Genomic DNA, 16138 nt, shown 5'->3' on the forward strand with positions numbered 1-16138 from the left:
GAGCTCTGCGCAGTGGTAGTAAGGAGGATGAATAAAATATAGCCTCAACGTTCTTCCTGTGGAGGAGACAGACACGCAAACAACCAATGTGAATCGACGGCAGAATGAAACTCAGGCTCATGGGACGACCCTTCTGCAGACCTCAGTCAGCCTCCTTCCCCAGTCACTCCTGTCATCACCCATGGACTCATGACCAAAGGCCTTTGTAATAAGACAGGAGATCCAGCCCAGAAGCCAGCATAACAGAGAGAACATGGACAGATTAGCCTCCAAATGACAAAATAATTCTGTTGATTCAAAAGATAAGCAATAAAATGGAACAAAAATATTTGCAATCCTCATGTCAGAAAAGTTTTATAATAATATAAAGCCCAGGAACCCAGTTTCAAAACTGGCCAAGGAGCAGCTAATTCTCAGAAGAAGAAAGGAAAACTAGCCACCAAGCATGGAAAATGTGGATCATCCCACTAGGAATCATGGAAATGCAAATTAAAACCATAATGAAGTAATATTTTGGAGTTTGGGAGGTTTTGACTTGGTTTGGTTTTGGGCTTTTTGCCCACTATGTTACACAGATTAAAAAGACAGATAATATCTATTTGGGGGTGTGAGAAAAATTACACAATTGTCAGTGTGACTATGAACCACTACAACCTATGAAGGAAATTTATCTATTAAATTTTAGGGTATGCTTACTGTTTGCTGCTAAAGTCCCAATTCCAGGAATTTACCTGGAGGGGGGAGGAGTAAGCACCAATAGATAAGAATATATGTATGAAGAAATTCATGCCAGTGTTGTTTGTAAGAACAAAACAGGCTGGAAACATTTGAGTGTCCATCAGCAGGAAGTGGCTGAGTAAATTGTGGTATATCCTATACTAGTTAGGATAATGCTGTAAGGAACAAACACAAAACTTTAATGGCTTAACACTATGGTTCCAAAACTGCACCAAAGCATCCCAAGGTACCACATCAAACTCACGGGGCTGCTGCGGGATATCTTACATTTTTGAGGGCAACAGTGATATATCTATAAAATATAGATCTATAGATCTATATATCTATAGAATATATCTATAGAATATGAACTGCTATCTGAGTTAGTTCACAATTTCAACATTAGGTAGCACTACATTCCTTTCAATAACATCATATCTTACAACACTGCGTTTTCAGTGGTTGCTGTAATAAAAAGCAAGTATCATGCAAAAGTCATTTGAATGGAATGAGGGTGGTAGTTTCCAATCTGATTCCAAAGTTTAAGAAGTTGTGCAGTGTCCAACAAGCTCACACGTCCCATTAGTAAGTAAATATGGTTATTTAAGAATAAATAAAAATATTTTATCTTTCTGTTAACCATATTACTTTTTCAAATGGCTACTAAGTTCTCACAACATAGTTACTGAATTCTTTGGCTCTTCCAACTTAATAAATGGGCCTGGTAAATATTTCTTTTGGACTGGGATGCCGTGAAAAAATTACTGAGACACTAAGGGCACTGTGACCTGAGAACTCGGGGAACTGGCTTAACACAACAGAGGTGTATTTCTTACTCATGTAACATCCATTGTGGGTGTTCCTGGCTGACACCAGCTTCCCACCACATTGTGATTAAGAATCTAGATCTTTCCATTTTGTGCCTCTGGCATTCTGCAGCACCTCAGCATGCTCTGCTTTGGGCCATGGAAGGAAGAAGGGAGAGTGAAGAAGCACCTGCTTATAAAGTCCAGAACGATACATAGAACTTCCACTCAATATTCCATCAATGTCAGCTAGCCACATGACTCCACCTGGATGAAAAGGTGTAATGTAGGATGAAAGGATGAAAATGTAATCCTGAAAGGGCAGCCACGTCCCTGCAGCAATTCTGCTTTATGGAAGGGGTGGAGGATATTCTCTATGAATTTCTGATTCATAGCCACTGTTGGGAGACAATTCTCCATGAGTCTCTCATATTTGTGCAATCTTGAGAGCAGCACACTGACTGCCCTTTGTTCCAACATCTCTTCAAGGATGTTCGTATAGTGAACAGCCTTGGAAGACATAGGGTCTCCTTCGGGAGCAAAGGGCAGGCATGCTTACGGCCTGTGCCAGCTGTCAATGGATTGCCTCTCAGCTCCAAATTCACCCTTTTTGCCTGCTCTGTGATAGTGGAGGTGAGCTTTGTAAATATTTCTCACTTGCCAGCCAGCAAGATGTGAAGTCTTATCAATAGGCTGTGCTGGAGGGACACTGAAGGAGGAAGGATTTCCTCTTCCTGTTTCTGATTTAGCTCACTCGCCAGGTTCCTAAAGAACACAGTTTTTCTCCACGGTTCAGCCCCACCAGTTTCTCCAGGGCTAGGTTCCTGCAGAGTTTGGCCACTGCATACTTTGTCTACGGCTTGACTCAGGCAGGGGCAGCATAGCCAGGAGCCCTGGACAGTGCAGGCCTGTGCCCAGCCAGGGACATGCTGTGCCGCACACCCTCTCCTCAGCCCCATGCACATTAAGGTGCCTGCAGGACTGGCCATCTGGGGAGCCGGCCACCCCACCTTCATCCCACACACCTGGCCTCCAAAATCGCCCCAGCCTGAGCCACACCTGGAAGTAAACTACACTTCTGGGAGGGTAGCTTCTTAGCTTCTGGTTCCAGTAGCACCCAGCGGCAAGCAGCTTCCCCAGGCACCAAGTGAGTCCTGAGCCTTGGCCCCACCCTATGGATGACCTTCCCTGGAGCCCTGGGGGAAGGATTTCCAGCAAGTCTCACCATCAGGGCACCTCAGCACCTTCTGCGCCGTGCAGTGACCAAGACCATGCCCTTTCCAGTGACATCTGGATCTCAGCTCTGGAAGGAAGAGGGCTTACCCTGGGTGCTCATCTCAGCCCGAGGGTAGGGATTGCTCTTTATTTTTCTGCTACTCCCTTATTCTTTAGAATTCTTTCTAAGTCTCGTGAGCCCCATTATTCCCCATTATTCCCTCTCTGTTCATGATTCTTTACACTAAAACTTTCCCTGTTCAAATAGTTGTGTGGTTTCTGCCTTCTGCTTGAGCCCTAAATATTATCTTGCCTATTATTAAAAATAACTTAGGTTCCCTAGGATCAGAGCTTCTCTCCTATAATGAAATCCACTGCATGTTCAGGTCTCAATCTGGCCCTCTTTGCATTGCCTCATGGGAATTAGGGCTTGGAAAACTTAGTGCAAAAATGCTGATGTTCTGGCTACTGCTCTTGATGTGAGTAATAAACTATCCTTCATCTCTGACCCGGGAGTCTCATATCTTCTACCAGCATCCATGAAACTGTATCAGCCCAACTTGTTAGCTTTGCAAGTTGGCTTCTATGTCAGACTTTTTATAGTTTTTAACAGCCATCTGTGTCCCATCTATATTATAAACTAAAGTTGTTAGAGATTAAAAAAGATCTTTAAAGACCTCCATAATATAATGTTAAATTAAAAATCAAGTTCCTGGGGGCCAGCCCGGTGGTGTAGTGGTTAAGTTTGCACACTCTGCTTCAGCGGCCCAGGGTTCATGGGTTCAGATCCTGAGTGTGAACCTACACACTGGTCATCAAGCCATGCTGTGGCGGCACCCCACATACATAAGATAGAGGAAGATTGGGCACAGATGTTAGCTCAGCAACAATCTTCCTCAAGCAAAAAGAGGAAGATAGGCAACAGATGTTAGCTCAGGGCCAATATTCCTCACCAGAAAAAATAAAACTAAAAATCAAGTTCCTAAATATTTTAACAGGACTCCATTTTGTTTTAAAAAATCATATAAATAAACTTATAAATGAATGTATTATATTGGTTGTTGACATTGGTTATTTGGGGAGTGGTATGGGAGAATGAAAATAGGACAGTTAATTTTTACTTCATGCATTCCATTTTTTTTTGAATCATTACAGCGAATCTACATTACTTTTTTAATAATAAGGAATATTGCATTTGTTGAGTTTTTTAGGACTAGTTAATCTACTAATGCAGTTAACTAAACACTCTTCCCTTGCAGCCATCCCTGAATGTGCAGCCTTGCTCTGCCCAGAAAATTCCAGATGCTCACCTTCCAGCGAAGATGGAACGAAACTAGAGTGCAAATGCCTTCCCAATTACAAAGGCGATGGCAAATACTGCGAGCGTGAGTAGAATTTAGATCCTGCTAGTTTGTTAATTGAGATGGTTAGGTCACTCAACAGAAACAAAAATAAAAACATGACCTCCCTAATATTAATACAACAACCACTTCTATTTCTCTCTACGTACTTGAATGAAATATATAAAAAGTTTTAAGCAAAATGCTCATCAGGTGGTAGCTCTTTAATAAATGGCAATTCCTCCTATTATCAAAGCATAAAAAGAGATTTTTATACATGGTTTTATTTTGTGTCACTTAAATCAATGTTAAGATAAAATGTGTTGCTTCCTTCTTTCTTTCTTCCTTTCTTTCTTTTTTCTTTTTCATTTCATGCTCATTCACTTCGTGAGAGGTTGTATTGTGTATTAGTTATAAACACGAAACTGGAGCCAGACCACCTGGGTTCAAATCCCAGATCTGCCTATTGCTAACTACACAAACTTGGACAAATTCTTTAACCTGCCTCTGCCTCCATTTTCCTATCAATCAAATGGGGATCATAATAGTACCAATGTTACAGAGTTGTAAGGATTAACTGGGTTAAGGTATGGCAAATGCTTAGAACAGGGTGCAATGCATGCTATAAATTCTATAAGCATTAGTGCTTTCTTTCGTGCTATTTTATATTAATGCCACACATAACATGGCATAATAATCTATCAACACAATATTTTCAGTTATGGTCTCTGATGGCCGTATATAAATCTGTTTGGAAGGTGGGGGTGATCAGGTAGGGTAGAATGAAATGTTTCTTATTCTCTCTCTTAGAGCGATTGGATTGCCTTTGTGGTTTGATGAGCTGTGATTTTCAATCCCTTCACAGTTTAGTTTTCCTTCTCCATCCCTGAGTGTGGTAACCACCTCTTACTTTGTCTTTGCCTCTCAAGCCATCAATCCATGTTTACAAGATGTCTGCCACCCTCATGCTCGTTGCACATACCTGGGACCGAATCAGCACAGTTGTACATGCCAAGATGGCTACCGCGGGGATGGCCAAGTGTGCTTGCCAGTAGACCCTTGCCAAATTAACTTTGGAAACTGCCCTGCAAGGTCTACAGTGTGCAAATATGATGGACCTGGACAGGTGAGCCAATGATGCAGGAACTGATGCAAATAGAAGTAGGACAACCCGTGAAGGTGAGACTGTGCTATAGGTATAATTTGTCTTCTGAGCCCTCCCAATTCTCCTTTTCGGTGCTCAGTTTGGGCTTCCTCTCCAGACAGACCTGCTTGTGCTCTGGGCTGACCTCAGTGTGCTCCCTTCCCAGTCCATCCTCTGAACTCACACTTTCCCAGCTCCTCAGTCAAATCTTAACTGTCTCTTTTATCACAGTCCTATTTGGTGATCCACAAAATATACACACGACTCCAATTAGATTAACAAATTAACTGTTAACCAAGTCTTGGGTGAATATGTAATTGACTTTCACCTGCAGTCCTCTATTTTCTCTAACGTCTTTTCAAGGAAGAGAGGACTTTTAGAACCAAAAATACTCTGTTCCAAAGGGATGAACGTGATAAAATATCAGGCAGCACTGACAGATTGTAGAGGGCAGTGAGGATATTCTGGGGTGAGACCCTGCTCCTCTAAATCACATCATGACCTTGACTGGTAAAATTCCTCTTGGTCAGGAGACCTTTGCTGAGGAGTCCAGTTGAAAGAACCCTTTCCCTGACATCTCATTCAACCATCAAATGTTTCGTGGGTTCCTACTACACCCATAACCGCAGGCCAAGTGTTCAGTGGAGGAAATCCATCATACAGAAGGCTATTGCTGCCTGGATAGGAGGAAAGGCTTCAGTGCCTGCCCGAGACTCAGTCATGGGTCCCCAGCAGTCTAATCAGCAGCCCATGGGAAGGCTCCTGGAGTTCCTGCAGAGAATCCACCCAACCTCATTTCTAAGGAAAAAGAATATATCATGAGATATATTTCTGCTGTCGATTTCTGAGGCAGGGTCACAAGAAATTCAAAGGGCTGAACTCCCATCCTCATTTAGAGGATAGATTTTCCCTTATGAGAAAAGTCATGTTACACCCTGAACCAAGGTCCCAGGATCTTGGGAGTGAGATTAAAAATATACTTTATCTCTTAAAAAGTGGGTCCCAAGGCCAATTTTCAAGTCTTAGAAACCCTCCATTGTTCACACAGAAGCAATGCTTTCATTTTTCCATTATTCCAGAGCAGGGTTCCTCAACCTCAACAGTATTAACATTTTGGACTAGGTAAGTCTTTGTTGTGGGGAGCTGTCTGTGCACTGTAAGATATTTAGCAGCATCCCTGGCCTCTAGTGGCACCGCCCCTTTCTCCCATTGTGAAAATCAAAATGTCTCCAAACATTGCCCATTGTCCGTTGGATTGAGACTCTCAGCTGAAAACCACTATTCTAGAGCACTAATACCTCCCATCTGAACATCAATCTCTATTCACTTGTAGACAATCTAAAACCAGGAATTACAGTGCCAGGGCAGCCCAGGGTTAGCAAACCAGAAAACTGACAGTGTAAATGACACAGAAGGGGTATGAGTTTCCAAACCATTGAGATACATAGGCATGACTTCCAGTTCTAGATACTTTGACAAGTTTCTAGTTGAAACCCACTCTTTGGACCTATCCCAAGTTAGTTTTATGGCAGATTAAACATATGAGTTTAAGAAGAATGTCAGCTAAAATGACTAACTAGAGTCCCATTTGTTATTCTCTCCCTGTCCACTAAAGTCTCACTGTGAGTGTAAGGAACACTACCGCAACTTTGTCCCTGGAGTGGGGTGCTCTGTCACCGACATCTGTGAGTCTAATAACCCCTGTCACAGAAATGCAAACTGCACCACCATCGCACCAGGCCAAACCAGGTAAGTCTTTTCAATTCCACCACCATCCTTCCGAGTGGTAGAAGTGGTGACCAGACAATGATGTCAGCTCCTTGAAAGGCAAGGAATGTGTCTTATTCAGCCTTGCGCCCACAACAACGCAAGGAGCATAGTAGGTACTCAATAAATCTTTGTTTAATCAATGAATCATTCCAAAATTGTTTCCTTTATAATGACCATTAGAACACTCTTAAGTATTGACCTGGCCTGATAACATGGTACTGAGTGGTCAGAGCGTGGGAGACGGAAGCCACTGTCACTGGGAAAACAAACGTCTGTTGCGATTACAGGGGTTTGACCTCTAATGTATATGCCTGTTTCCTCGTCTGTGAAATATTGCTTGTTAGTGCTGCAAAACAAGACTGGAGAAAGTGAAAAAACACTGTGGTGTTTCCTGGACTCCAGGTTTCAAAAGAAGGGGTTTATTGTGAGTAAAAATATTTGTGTGAAAATTCCTGAGGCACAGACAGCTTGAGTGGAGGGAGGGGATGGCATCTGGAGCTTAAAGGCCTGGGTTGGAGTCTCAGTGCTGGTGACTACCAGAGGTATGGCCTTGGCAAAGTGATACCTCTCTCTGGCCTTGGTTTCTCCATGTATAAATGAGCACAGTGATGTCTACTTCATAAGGTTGTTGTGAAGAATACCTGAGAGAATCTTCTGGAAACTGCTGTACAGATGTATTATGTTGTTATTGGTGGGTGAACTGAGGCTAGAACCCCAGTCTTTTGTCTCTCAAATGAGGCTTCTATCTCAGTGCCACTTTTAGTTCTCATTGTCATCAACTTCTGCGGACTCATTCTACCACTGTGAGCTCAAAACCGTCATAATTACTAAACAGTTTCTGTGTTTCCAGAGCCCTCTTCCCTATTCGTTGAAGTTCATTCCTTTTACAGTTGGGTCTTAAATGTGTGGATTTTCCCAGATAAGTTTTTTGATGATCACATTCTATCAAACAAGTAGATCCAGACTCAGTGCGGGTGGGGTAGAAAGAGCTTGGATGTCAGAACACCCGGGTTCAAACTCCAGCTCTGCCACTTACCTCAACCTCTGTGAACTGATGCTTCCGCTGTTATAAAAGGGGGAGAACCAGAGCTGTGATGAGGGTTAAATCCATCAATCCATGAGCAGAACCTGGCACATAGAAATCACCTCTTACATGTAAGTGCGCTCACAAACTCACCACAGCCACGTGGATAGGCACGTAAGCACCCAACACACGTATGTATACAGGCACAACCTCTCCTCAAACACAGATTCTGGTACTGCTGACAACCAAGCAAGCCAGCATACGTGTTTTTTACCATCCTCGGAGAAAATTTGAGTAGAATACTTTAAATCATTTCTTTCCTTTGTGTTTGAAAAGATAAAACCAAAAAAGGAAACTAGAACATTAGAATAATGGAAGCTGCATTAAAACGTGTGTTTAGAATGTCAGTGGAATCCACAAGCAATTTTAGGGCTATGTGTGTCGCTCACAAACCTCCTCGATCCTCCCCCACCCCTAAAATTGACTGTCATCAGCTGGAAAGAGGCCCTGGTTAAAGGCTGGCTAAGTTGCATTGATAAAATATGGGGCTATCAGTAACTTAGTCCACCTAGGATAGAAAATATTTTGTTTATGCCTCCTCAATATGACAGTCAGTTTATGCAGAATATTCAAAATCGTACTGCATTAGCCACAGAAGACCACCTAATAAGGAAGAACGAGTTCAAATGTGGACTCCAGCACGCCCGGCTGGGGTGATCTGGGACAAGTCATATCACTTTTCTGAACCGCAATTTCCTCACCTGACAAGTGGACTGACTAGAGACCAGGAATTTCTCCCTGGAAAGAGCTAACGAGTTAATGTACAGAAGCATGATTTTAAACTCTAAGCTCCATTTGAATTATTACGAAGAAGAACAAATAACTTCATGGCTGTTAAAAGTCTCTGTTATTTGGTTCAATTCAGCTGAAAAGACTGGACATGACTGAGAAGACATATTGGAAAATGTGTGGTTTACATTCTAAGTGTACAAATGTACAATAAACAACACTGAAATCCAGAGACTCTTGGAACGTTAGTAACACTGATGATATTCAGTGTTTGTATAAGAGACGTACAAATTAGGATTCCTTGACGTGAGCAGTCTCCCCAAGAATTCTATCCAAGGCAACATGGTGCAGAGGCAAGTGCATGGGCTTGCCCAGACGGACCTAGATTTAAATCCCAGCTTGGCCACTTCCAGATGTGTTTCCAGCAGTACGACCTTTAGAGCTGGGCAGCAGGGGCCCCTGCCCTCAGGTATCACATCTCGAGGGCCTCACTCTGCTCCTCCACTGACTACACCAGGACAAGGAGTCTAAAGGACCAAGAGGACATGCTCTTCCAGAGCCTGAGCCCCCTTTATAGACCACATGCAGGTGCCCAGAACCCCATAATTCTCTGCACAAAGGGCTCCAAACCAGCTTCCAGGACGTGCACAGGCTCTTCCTGGGACCGTCCCCCGGGGTATGGCCGAGGAGGGGCTGTTTGCAGCAGGTGTGGATGAGCCAACATTATCTCCACACTCTCGGGACCACACCCTTGGCTCTAGTTCTAATGAACTACTCACTGCTCTTCAAACATGCCATGATACTCCCAACTGCATACCCTTGCACTTGCTGTTCCCCCCCTCAGACCATCCCTCCCTCCCACCTCCTCTGAGTCAAGCTGACACACTGATTCTTCACTGTTCAACTCGAGTATCTCCACCACTAGGATGCCTCCCACGTCCTCCCACTCCACTCGGAAGTCCCCGCCCCTCAGCTTCCAGAGTGCCCTGGAATGCTTCTGTTCGAACACTTATCACCCTGAACTGTGACAAATACACAGTACAGTGGTGGTGAGTGCAGGCACTGCCACTTACAGGCTGTGTGATCTTGACTTAACCTCTCTGTGCCTCAGTTTCCTTGTCTAAAATGGCACTAACAACAGAACCCACTTCATAGGAATGTTGCATTAAATAAGATGCCATAATAAGACTCCTAGAAGAGTAACTGGAATAGGAGCTATCAGTAGATGTTAGCTGCTATTATCGTCATTGATCTCAATCTCCAACTGAATGTAAGGTCCTTGGGGGTCCATGTCTTATTCTTCTTATTACAACCTCTGTCACCCATTAGAACAGTGAAAGGAGAGTTTGGAGGAACCAATGAATCAATGAAGGAATTAAAGGAACAATGAGGAAATGAAGGAAGCAACCAGACTACACTTTTGGGACACCTTATAATTTAGCTAAATCTAATCCAGCATTAAATGTAATTAATTCCATCCATAACTTGTAAGTGCAAATGGCTTATGGGTGTTTTTAAAGCCTTAAGACAGCGGGAGAACTTTGTACCTAAGAAAGAACCAATTTACAAAAAAGGCGATGCTGTGAATGTGCCACAGCCCAGCTGAGAATATTTCAGTCAGAAAAGGGTCTCATCAAGTCTCAAACTTTGGACAGAGATTTTGAATAAAAATAAAAAACATTTATGTTTTATACATTCTACTCAGCACTGAGGCCATTAATATACAATTCCCCCACCATCCTTAGGAAAGACAAGTCAACTCACTTGACAGAAAACAAATCATTGACCTCATAAGAACTTAGAGAACCTTAGAGACAAGCATACTTAGTGGTTTGTAAAAGTTACTTGCCTTGTTATGAAGAGTTGCCTTCAAATGAAACCTCTGTAACTTAGAGCAGGATTAATTTTCAACAATGACTGTTGTATCACTTCCAGTAGTTACCAATCTCCCTCTTTGCCTCCTTAAATTCACCCAATACTTGCCGAGGAAGTTGACGCTTAAGAAACTGTTATTTGCTTGTATTAAATAGACTACTCCTTCATGGTTAGGTCTACCTTGGTGATTCCTTCTGACAAGGTTTCTCAACCTCAGCACTATTGATATTTGGGGCCAGGTAACCAAATCTTTGCTGTGGGTGCTGTCCTGTGCGTTGTAGGATGTTTAGCAGCATCGCCCTAGTTGTGACAACCAAAACTGTCTCCAGATATTGCCAAATATCTCCGGGGGGGGGGGGGGTGGAGGGAGGGAGGTGGCAAAATGGCCCCTGGTTGAGAGCGACTGCTCTATAAAAACCCTGAAGGCTCAATCAGTAAATGATCTCCCAGTCATTTGGCTGGGAAATTCACATGTCCTTCTAGAATTACTTAAATGTTCCTTTCTCCTAGAACCTGTTCCATATCTCTCCAGGCAGAATTAGTCACTTCCTCCTCCAACCCCCGTGGCATCCTATTCAACCTTCTGTCATGGCACTTACTATGGAACTTTAGTTATCTGTTTATGAACTTGTCCTGCTGCGTCCCAGCCCCTCCACATTACTGTTGTTGTCATGGCCACCATCTCCATCATCATCATTGTCGTCATTGTCATCATCATCATCGTCGTCGTCATTGTCATCATCATCATCATCCACCAAGAACTGCACTTTTTCTATGTGTCTGCCACTGTACCAGCTGTTTTTCATGCATTATCTCTTCTATCAACAACCCTAAAGGTATTAGTAAGCCATTTCAAAGATGAGGAAACCATGGCTCAAGGAGGTTAAGCAGACTTATCACGTTCCTATAAATTATTTGTTTTCAGGTCCATCTCCAGCATGTGAGATGCTAAAAGGGCAAGGGATCTGTGATTGTTATCTTTATAGCCCTCTTACCCAGCAAGGTTCCTAGAATTAAGTAGGTACTTAGAAAATAATCTAATCAGTTCAATCAGTGAGGCGCTGTTCCAGGTGCTGGGATATAATGAGGAATAAAGTGGGACCCAGGTTCTAGGAGAGCTTCTCATCTAGCAGAGGGGACAACAGTGCAAGAGGAAATTTTGGTGGAAAGGGTTGCGATGGAGTTATCTTCATCTCCTGTTGGAGTTATCTTCATCTCCTCCATCCCAGGAGGATGCTCCTGTCAGGGGAGAGTCAGGAGGTCAGATAAGGCTGCCTAGAGCAGGTCACACATAAGCTACAACGTGAGACTGGGAGAGCATTCCTGGCAGGGCACATGGCCTGAGGAGGGCATCATAGTCTAAAAAAAGCAGTTTGGTGTAGCTGGAATTTGCAGTGGGAGGCAGCGGGAGACACGAGCAAGATCCTCCTTTTTGGGCCTTGCATGCCATGCTAAGCACTTACACCTTATCCTGTAGATGAAAGGAGTCGGTGAGAGCTTTCAGCACAGAGGTGCCAGATTTCCCTTTCAGAGAAACCAGGAGGGGATTGTGTGAAGGACTGATTTGAGAGAAGGAAAACCAAGGGCAGAAAGACCAGTTAGGAAGTCATTGTAGCAATCCAGGCAAGGGGTGGTAAACTCTGAAACATTTGTTAAGCAAACATCGAAAATATACCTACTTTTCATGGGACCATATTTAAAACCACAACTGGACTAATGAGTGTATGATTGTTCTTTGGAACATTCTCCAAAACATGAGTTATATCTGTGGTGTGGTGCCACCACAGCGTCGCTGCATCTCTCTTCTCTGAAATATTCTTCCCCTACCCTGTTTGGTTCCTCACTTATCTCCAGGATCCTGGTGAATGGCACCTTCCTCAGCGCCTTGCCAATGTCAGCCAGCTGTCAACTAGTCTTTGCTAGGGCGCAGAGGTGTGCTGGAGCCAAGACTCACTGATCACAGGGGCTGATTTTTACCTTTTCAGGAATTCTGCAAGCTGGTTGGCATCACGTTGGTAGTTCGAGATTGGCCAAGGTGGGAGTATGAACCCTGAAAATTGGCAAATGCTGCAAATCAGGGCTATTTTCCCGCCAGAGAGCTGGTTGTTCAACACTTACCAGCACATCACTGCTAATGTATCTTTAACTGTGTCTTTAACTCTATTTGTCTCTCAAGAAACTAAACTATTGTGTAAAATTTGCGGGGTTTACACTGCTTATATATTTATTTTAATTCAGTTACTACTTATTGTACAACTATTTAAGTACCTACTACAGAGCAAGCCCCATATGAGACCCTGTGAGTAAATACGTGCGCAGTCCTTGCCCTCGCTCTTTTCTCAAAGTAGACGGGGAAGCAGATACTAATCAAATAACCCCACAGGTTCGGATAGAATTACAATTGGGCTTGGTGCTGCAGAGAAGAGCTACGTGACACCATGAGAGTACACACCGCAGGGAACCTGATCTACATTGGGGTGGGGGGATGGACGATCGAGGAAGGTTTCCCAAAGAAAGGGACCATTGAGCAGAGATCTCAGCTAGGAAGGAAGAGGGGGGAGAGTAATCTAAGCAGATCAATAGCTCTGAGTCTTTACTTGAGGCTGCCTCCAGTAGCTTAGTCCGATTCCGTGGCTCTGCAGCGCGGCCCTAGACTCTGCATTTATGGTAAGCACTCCAACAGATTCTGATGTACGTGGTCTCTTGATCACACTTTGAAGAGTATGCAAGATATCTAGTGCATATGGATACATACAGTTTATTAAATATCCATTTCTTGTGGGCCTGCTGTGTCAGGCACTGCACTAGGAATGCTCCCTTGTGTTTGTGTTCCTCTCTTGGCTCTGTCCCTGACCTACTCTGGCATCGTTTTTCCCACCTTTGCAGACAAGGATGCAGATGAGGGAGTTGGACGGTATGCTCTCACCACTCAATGGCTCTAAGACCCTAAGAATGTGTTTTCACCCTCTCTGTAGGTGCACTTGCCGGAAAGGTTACGTGGGTGATGGCTCAACATGTTATGGAAACATCATGGAGCGACTCAGAGAATTAAACACTGAACCCAGAGGAAGATGGCAAGGAAGGCTGACCTCTTTCATCTCGCTCCTGGGTATGCAGCTATGGTACAGATTTCTACATAAAGGATGGCCTTCTTTTGGATAACGGCATCTGCAAGACACACTCGTTCAGAAAGGGGTGGGCAGGCGAGGCAAGGCTTGTCTATTGGGATCAGTCCTTCTAGGGAGGCACCACGCAGGTAGGAGGGAAAGGACAGGCAGCTGCTTCCAGAGAGAGAGACAGGAGTCAATACCAAGAGATCCAGCAATGCAACAATTAGTAGGCAGAGAACTGAGGACAAGGTCCTGGGGTCACCATAGATTAACAGTTCTGCAACAATAGTGACACAGGGCAGCTATTGATGTGAAGATGGAGACCATCCTCTTTCCCTTGACCTTGGGTCCTCCAAGCATGAAACGAGGTCAGCAGGTAATACTGGAGATAGAGAGTGACTAAGACCTGGAGGCAGTATCTGTGTTCCTCAGTGGAGGCGCTGTTTGAATTTCAGGAATAGTCTTGACTGTGTGCAACCATCTCACATGTTGCTGGATGTTTAGCATTGTTGGCCCTCCAACCACTAATTGTTTGTAGTGACACATTCTCCCCAAGCACCCAGGCAGAGTGACAGCCTAAAACATCCTCCTGTGTTTCCAAATGCCCCCTAGAGGTCATTACCCCCACAGTCCCTTAAGAATGAAATATTATAGCTGATCGCAGTATTAGACAAGATTTCTTTTTTTTTTTTTTTGAGGAAGATTAGCACTGAGTTAATATCCGTGCCCATCTTCCTCTACTTTATATGTGGAACTCCTGCCACAGCATGGTTTGACAAGCGGTATGTAGGTCCACACCTGGATCTGAACCGGTGAACCCCAGGCCGCCAAAGCAGAGCGTGAGAGCTTAACCACTGCACCACCAGGCCAGCTCTCAATAAAACACAAATTTGGCCAGTCAACAGAAAATAAAACACAGACTTGACCAATCAACAGAAGCATTAAAATATCAGTATCTAGAATTTACCAGTCACCAAAAATGATTTCCCAGAAAGAGCACAGCTGGAGAAGCACGACCATGGGTCAGTGCTGTGTTCTCAGCATAAATCTTAATGTACATCCTGCGTAAATGTCTTGCTTTTTCCAAGACACCCTACAGGGAGTCAAGCATTACTAGAATGCCTTGGGACTCAGGGGCCATCTGCCAGGCTCCTCATAGCCTTCTTCTAAGAACTCTGAGAACATCAAATGAGGAGTGAGAGGCTGTGCTTTGCAGACTGGATCCTCAATCATTTCCCTGGACAAAGTCTGGTCAACCTTTCACCTGAGAACACAGAGCCCATCTCGTTGTGTGTCCCAACTTCCCGGGGGCATGGAAACAGGACCAGCAACATAACTTGCAGGTCCCAACACAAAATGGAAAGGCAGGGGTCCTTTGTTCAAAAATTATTAAGCATTTTAAGATGGCAACAGCAGAGCATTAAACCAAGCATGAGGCTCCTCTGAGTCAGCCGTGGATGGAACTAGGGTTGTGTCTTTGCTCACAGAGATGGCGACAGCTCAGAAAGTGGGGCACAGTGTCAGGGACCTGCTGGGGTTATCTGAGGATTTTGTCACACAACCCTCACAGAGCTTCTCATCCCAGAGTTTCCTTGAAGCCAACACTGTGGCTGCAAGGAAAGTCAACAGTTATGAAGAACCTTTTGGGGCCATGGCATCATGGTGCCTCACATTCTAGAGAATTTCCCAGTTCACCAAGGACCTGCACGTTCCAGTTAGAACAGAGAAGCTCTTGAGTCACAGGGCCTAAATGGAACAAGGCCAGTGCCTGATTTACTCCTCGTGTGCCACTGACCCATTCGATGTTTTCTTTCTTTGTGTATTTTGACTCCTAAGACAAAGCCTATGCCTGGCCACTAAGCAACCTGGGAACTTTCACTGTGCTGTTGCCAACAGACAAGGGATTGAAAGGATTCAATGTAAGTATTTAAAATAACCCTACACAAAGGAGCTAATGCAAAAAACCTTAGTAGGCAGTACCTTCTTTTTTTTATTTTTATCATGAAGAAGTTTCACCCTGAATTAGTTGCTAATCATCCTCTTCTTTTTTTGCTTGAGGAAGACTAGCCCTGAGCTAACATCCATGCCAGTCTTCCTCTGTTTTGTATGTGGGATGCCTCCACAGCATGGCTGATGAGTGGAGTAGATCCGCTCCCGGGATCCAAACCCATGAACCTGGGTCACTGAAGCAGAGCACTCATAACTTTAACCACTTGGCCACAGGACCGGCCCCCGTACCTTCTTTTATTTAAAGTGGAAAACCTCCATTGAAATTAAATCTACTGATGATGATGGTGATTCTTTGGTAAATTTCTTTTAGTGAAATATAACATCCTTACAGAAAATCT

General features: G+C 43.9%; 1 protein-coding gene and 1 long non-coding RNA gene across 4 annotated transcripts in view; one reads left to right on the top strand and one right to left on the bottom strand.

Moving 5' to 3' along the window:
* Positions 1–16138, top strand: part of STAB2 (stabilin 2) — a 147771-nt gene that overhangs the window by 25547 nt on the left and 106086 nt on the right. For all 3 annotated transcript variants that reach the window (XM_008526302.2, XM_070600742.1, XM_070600741.1), the window contains exons 7-11: positions 3998–4123; positions 5008–5204; positions 6838–6971; positions 13656–13789; positions 15627–15709. In XM_008526302.2, the coding sequence (XP_008524524.2) occupies positions 3998–4123; positions 5008–5204; positions 6838–6971; positions 13656–13789; positions 15627–15709 (674 nt within the window). The remainder of the gene's footprint in view (positions 1–3997; positions 4124–5007; positions 5205–6837; positions 6972–13655; positions 13790–15626; positions 15710–16138) is intronic.
* The window catches only part of LOC139080385 (uncharacterized), a 33338-nt gene that overhangs the window by 15624 nt on the left and 1576 nt on the right, over positions 1–16138 (bottom strand). The gene's annotated exons all lie outside the window — the stretch shown is intronic.

This window comes from Equus przewalskii, chromosome 29 (genome assembly GCF_037783145.1).
Source record: "Equus przewalskii isolate Varuska chromosome 29, EquPr2, whole genome shotgun sequence".
NCBI classification, from domain to species: Eukaryota; Metazoa; Chordata; class Mammalia; order Perissodactyla; family Equidae; genus Equus; species Equus przewalskii.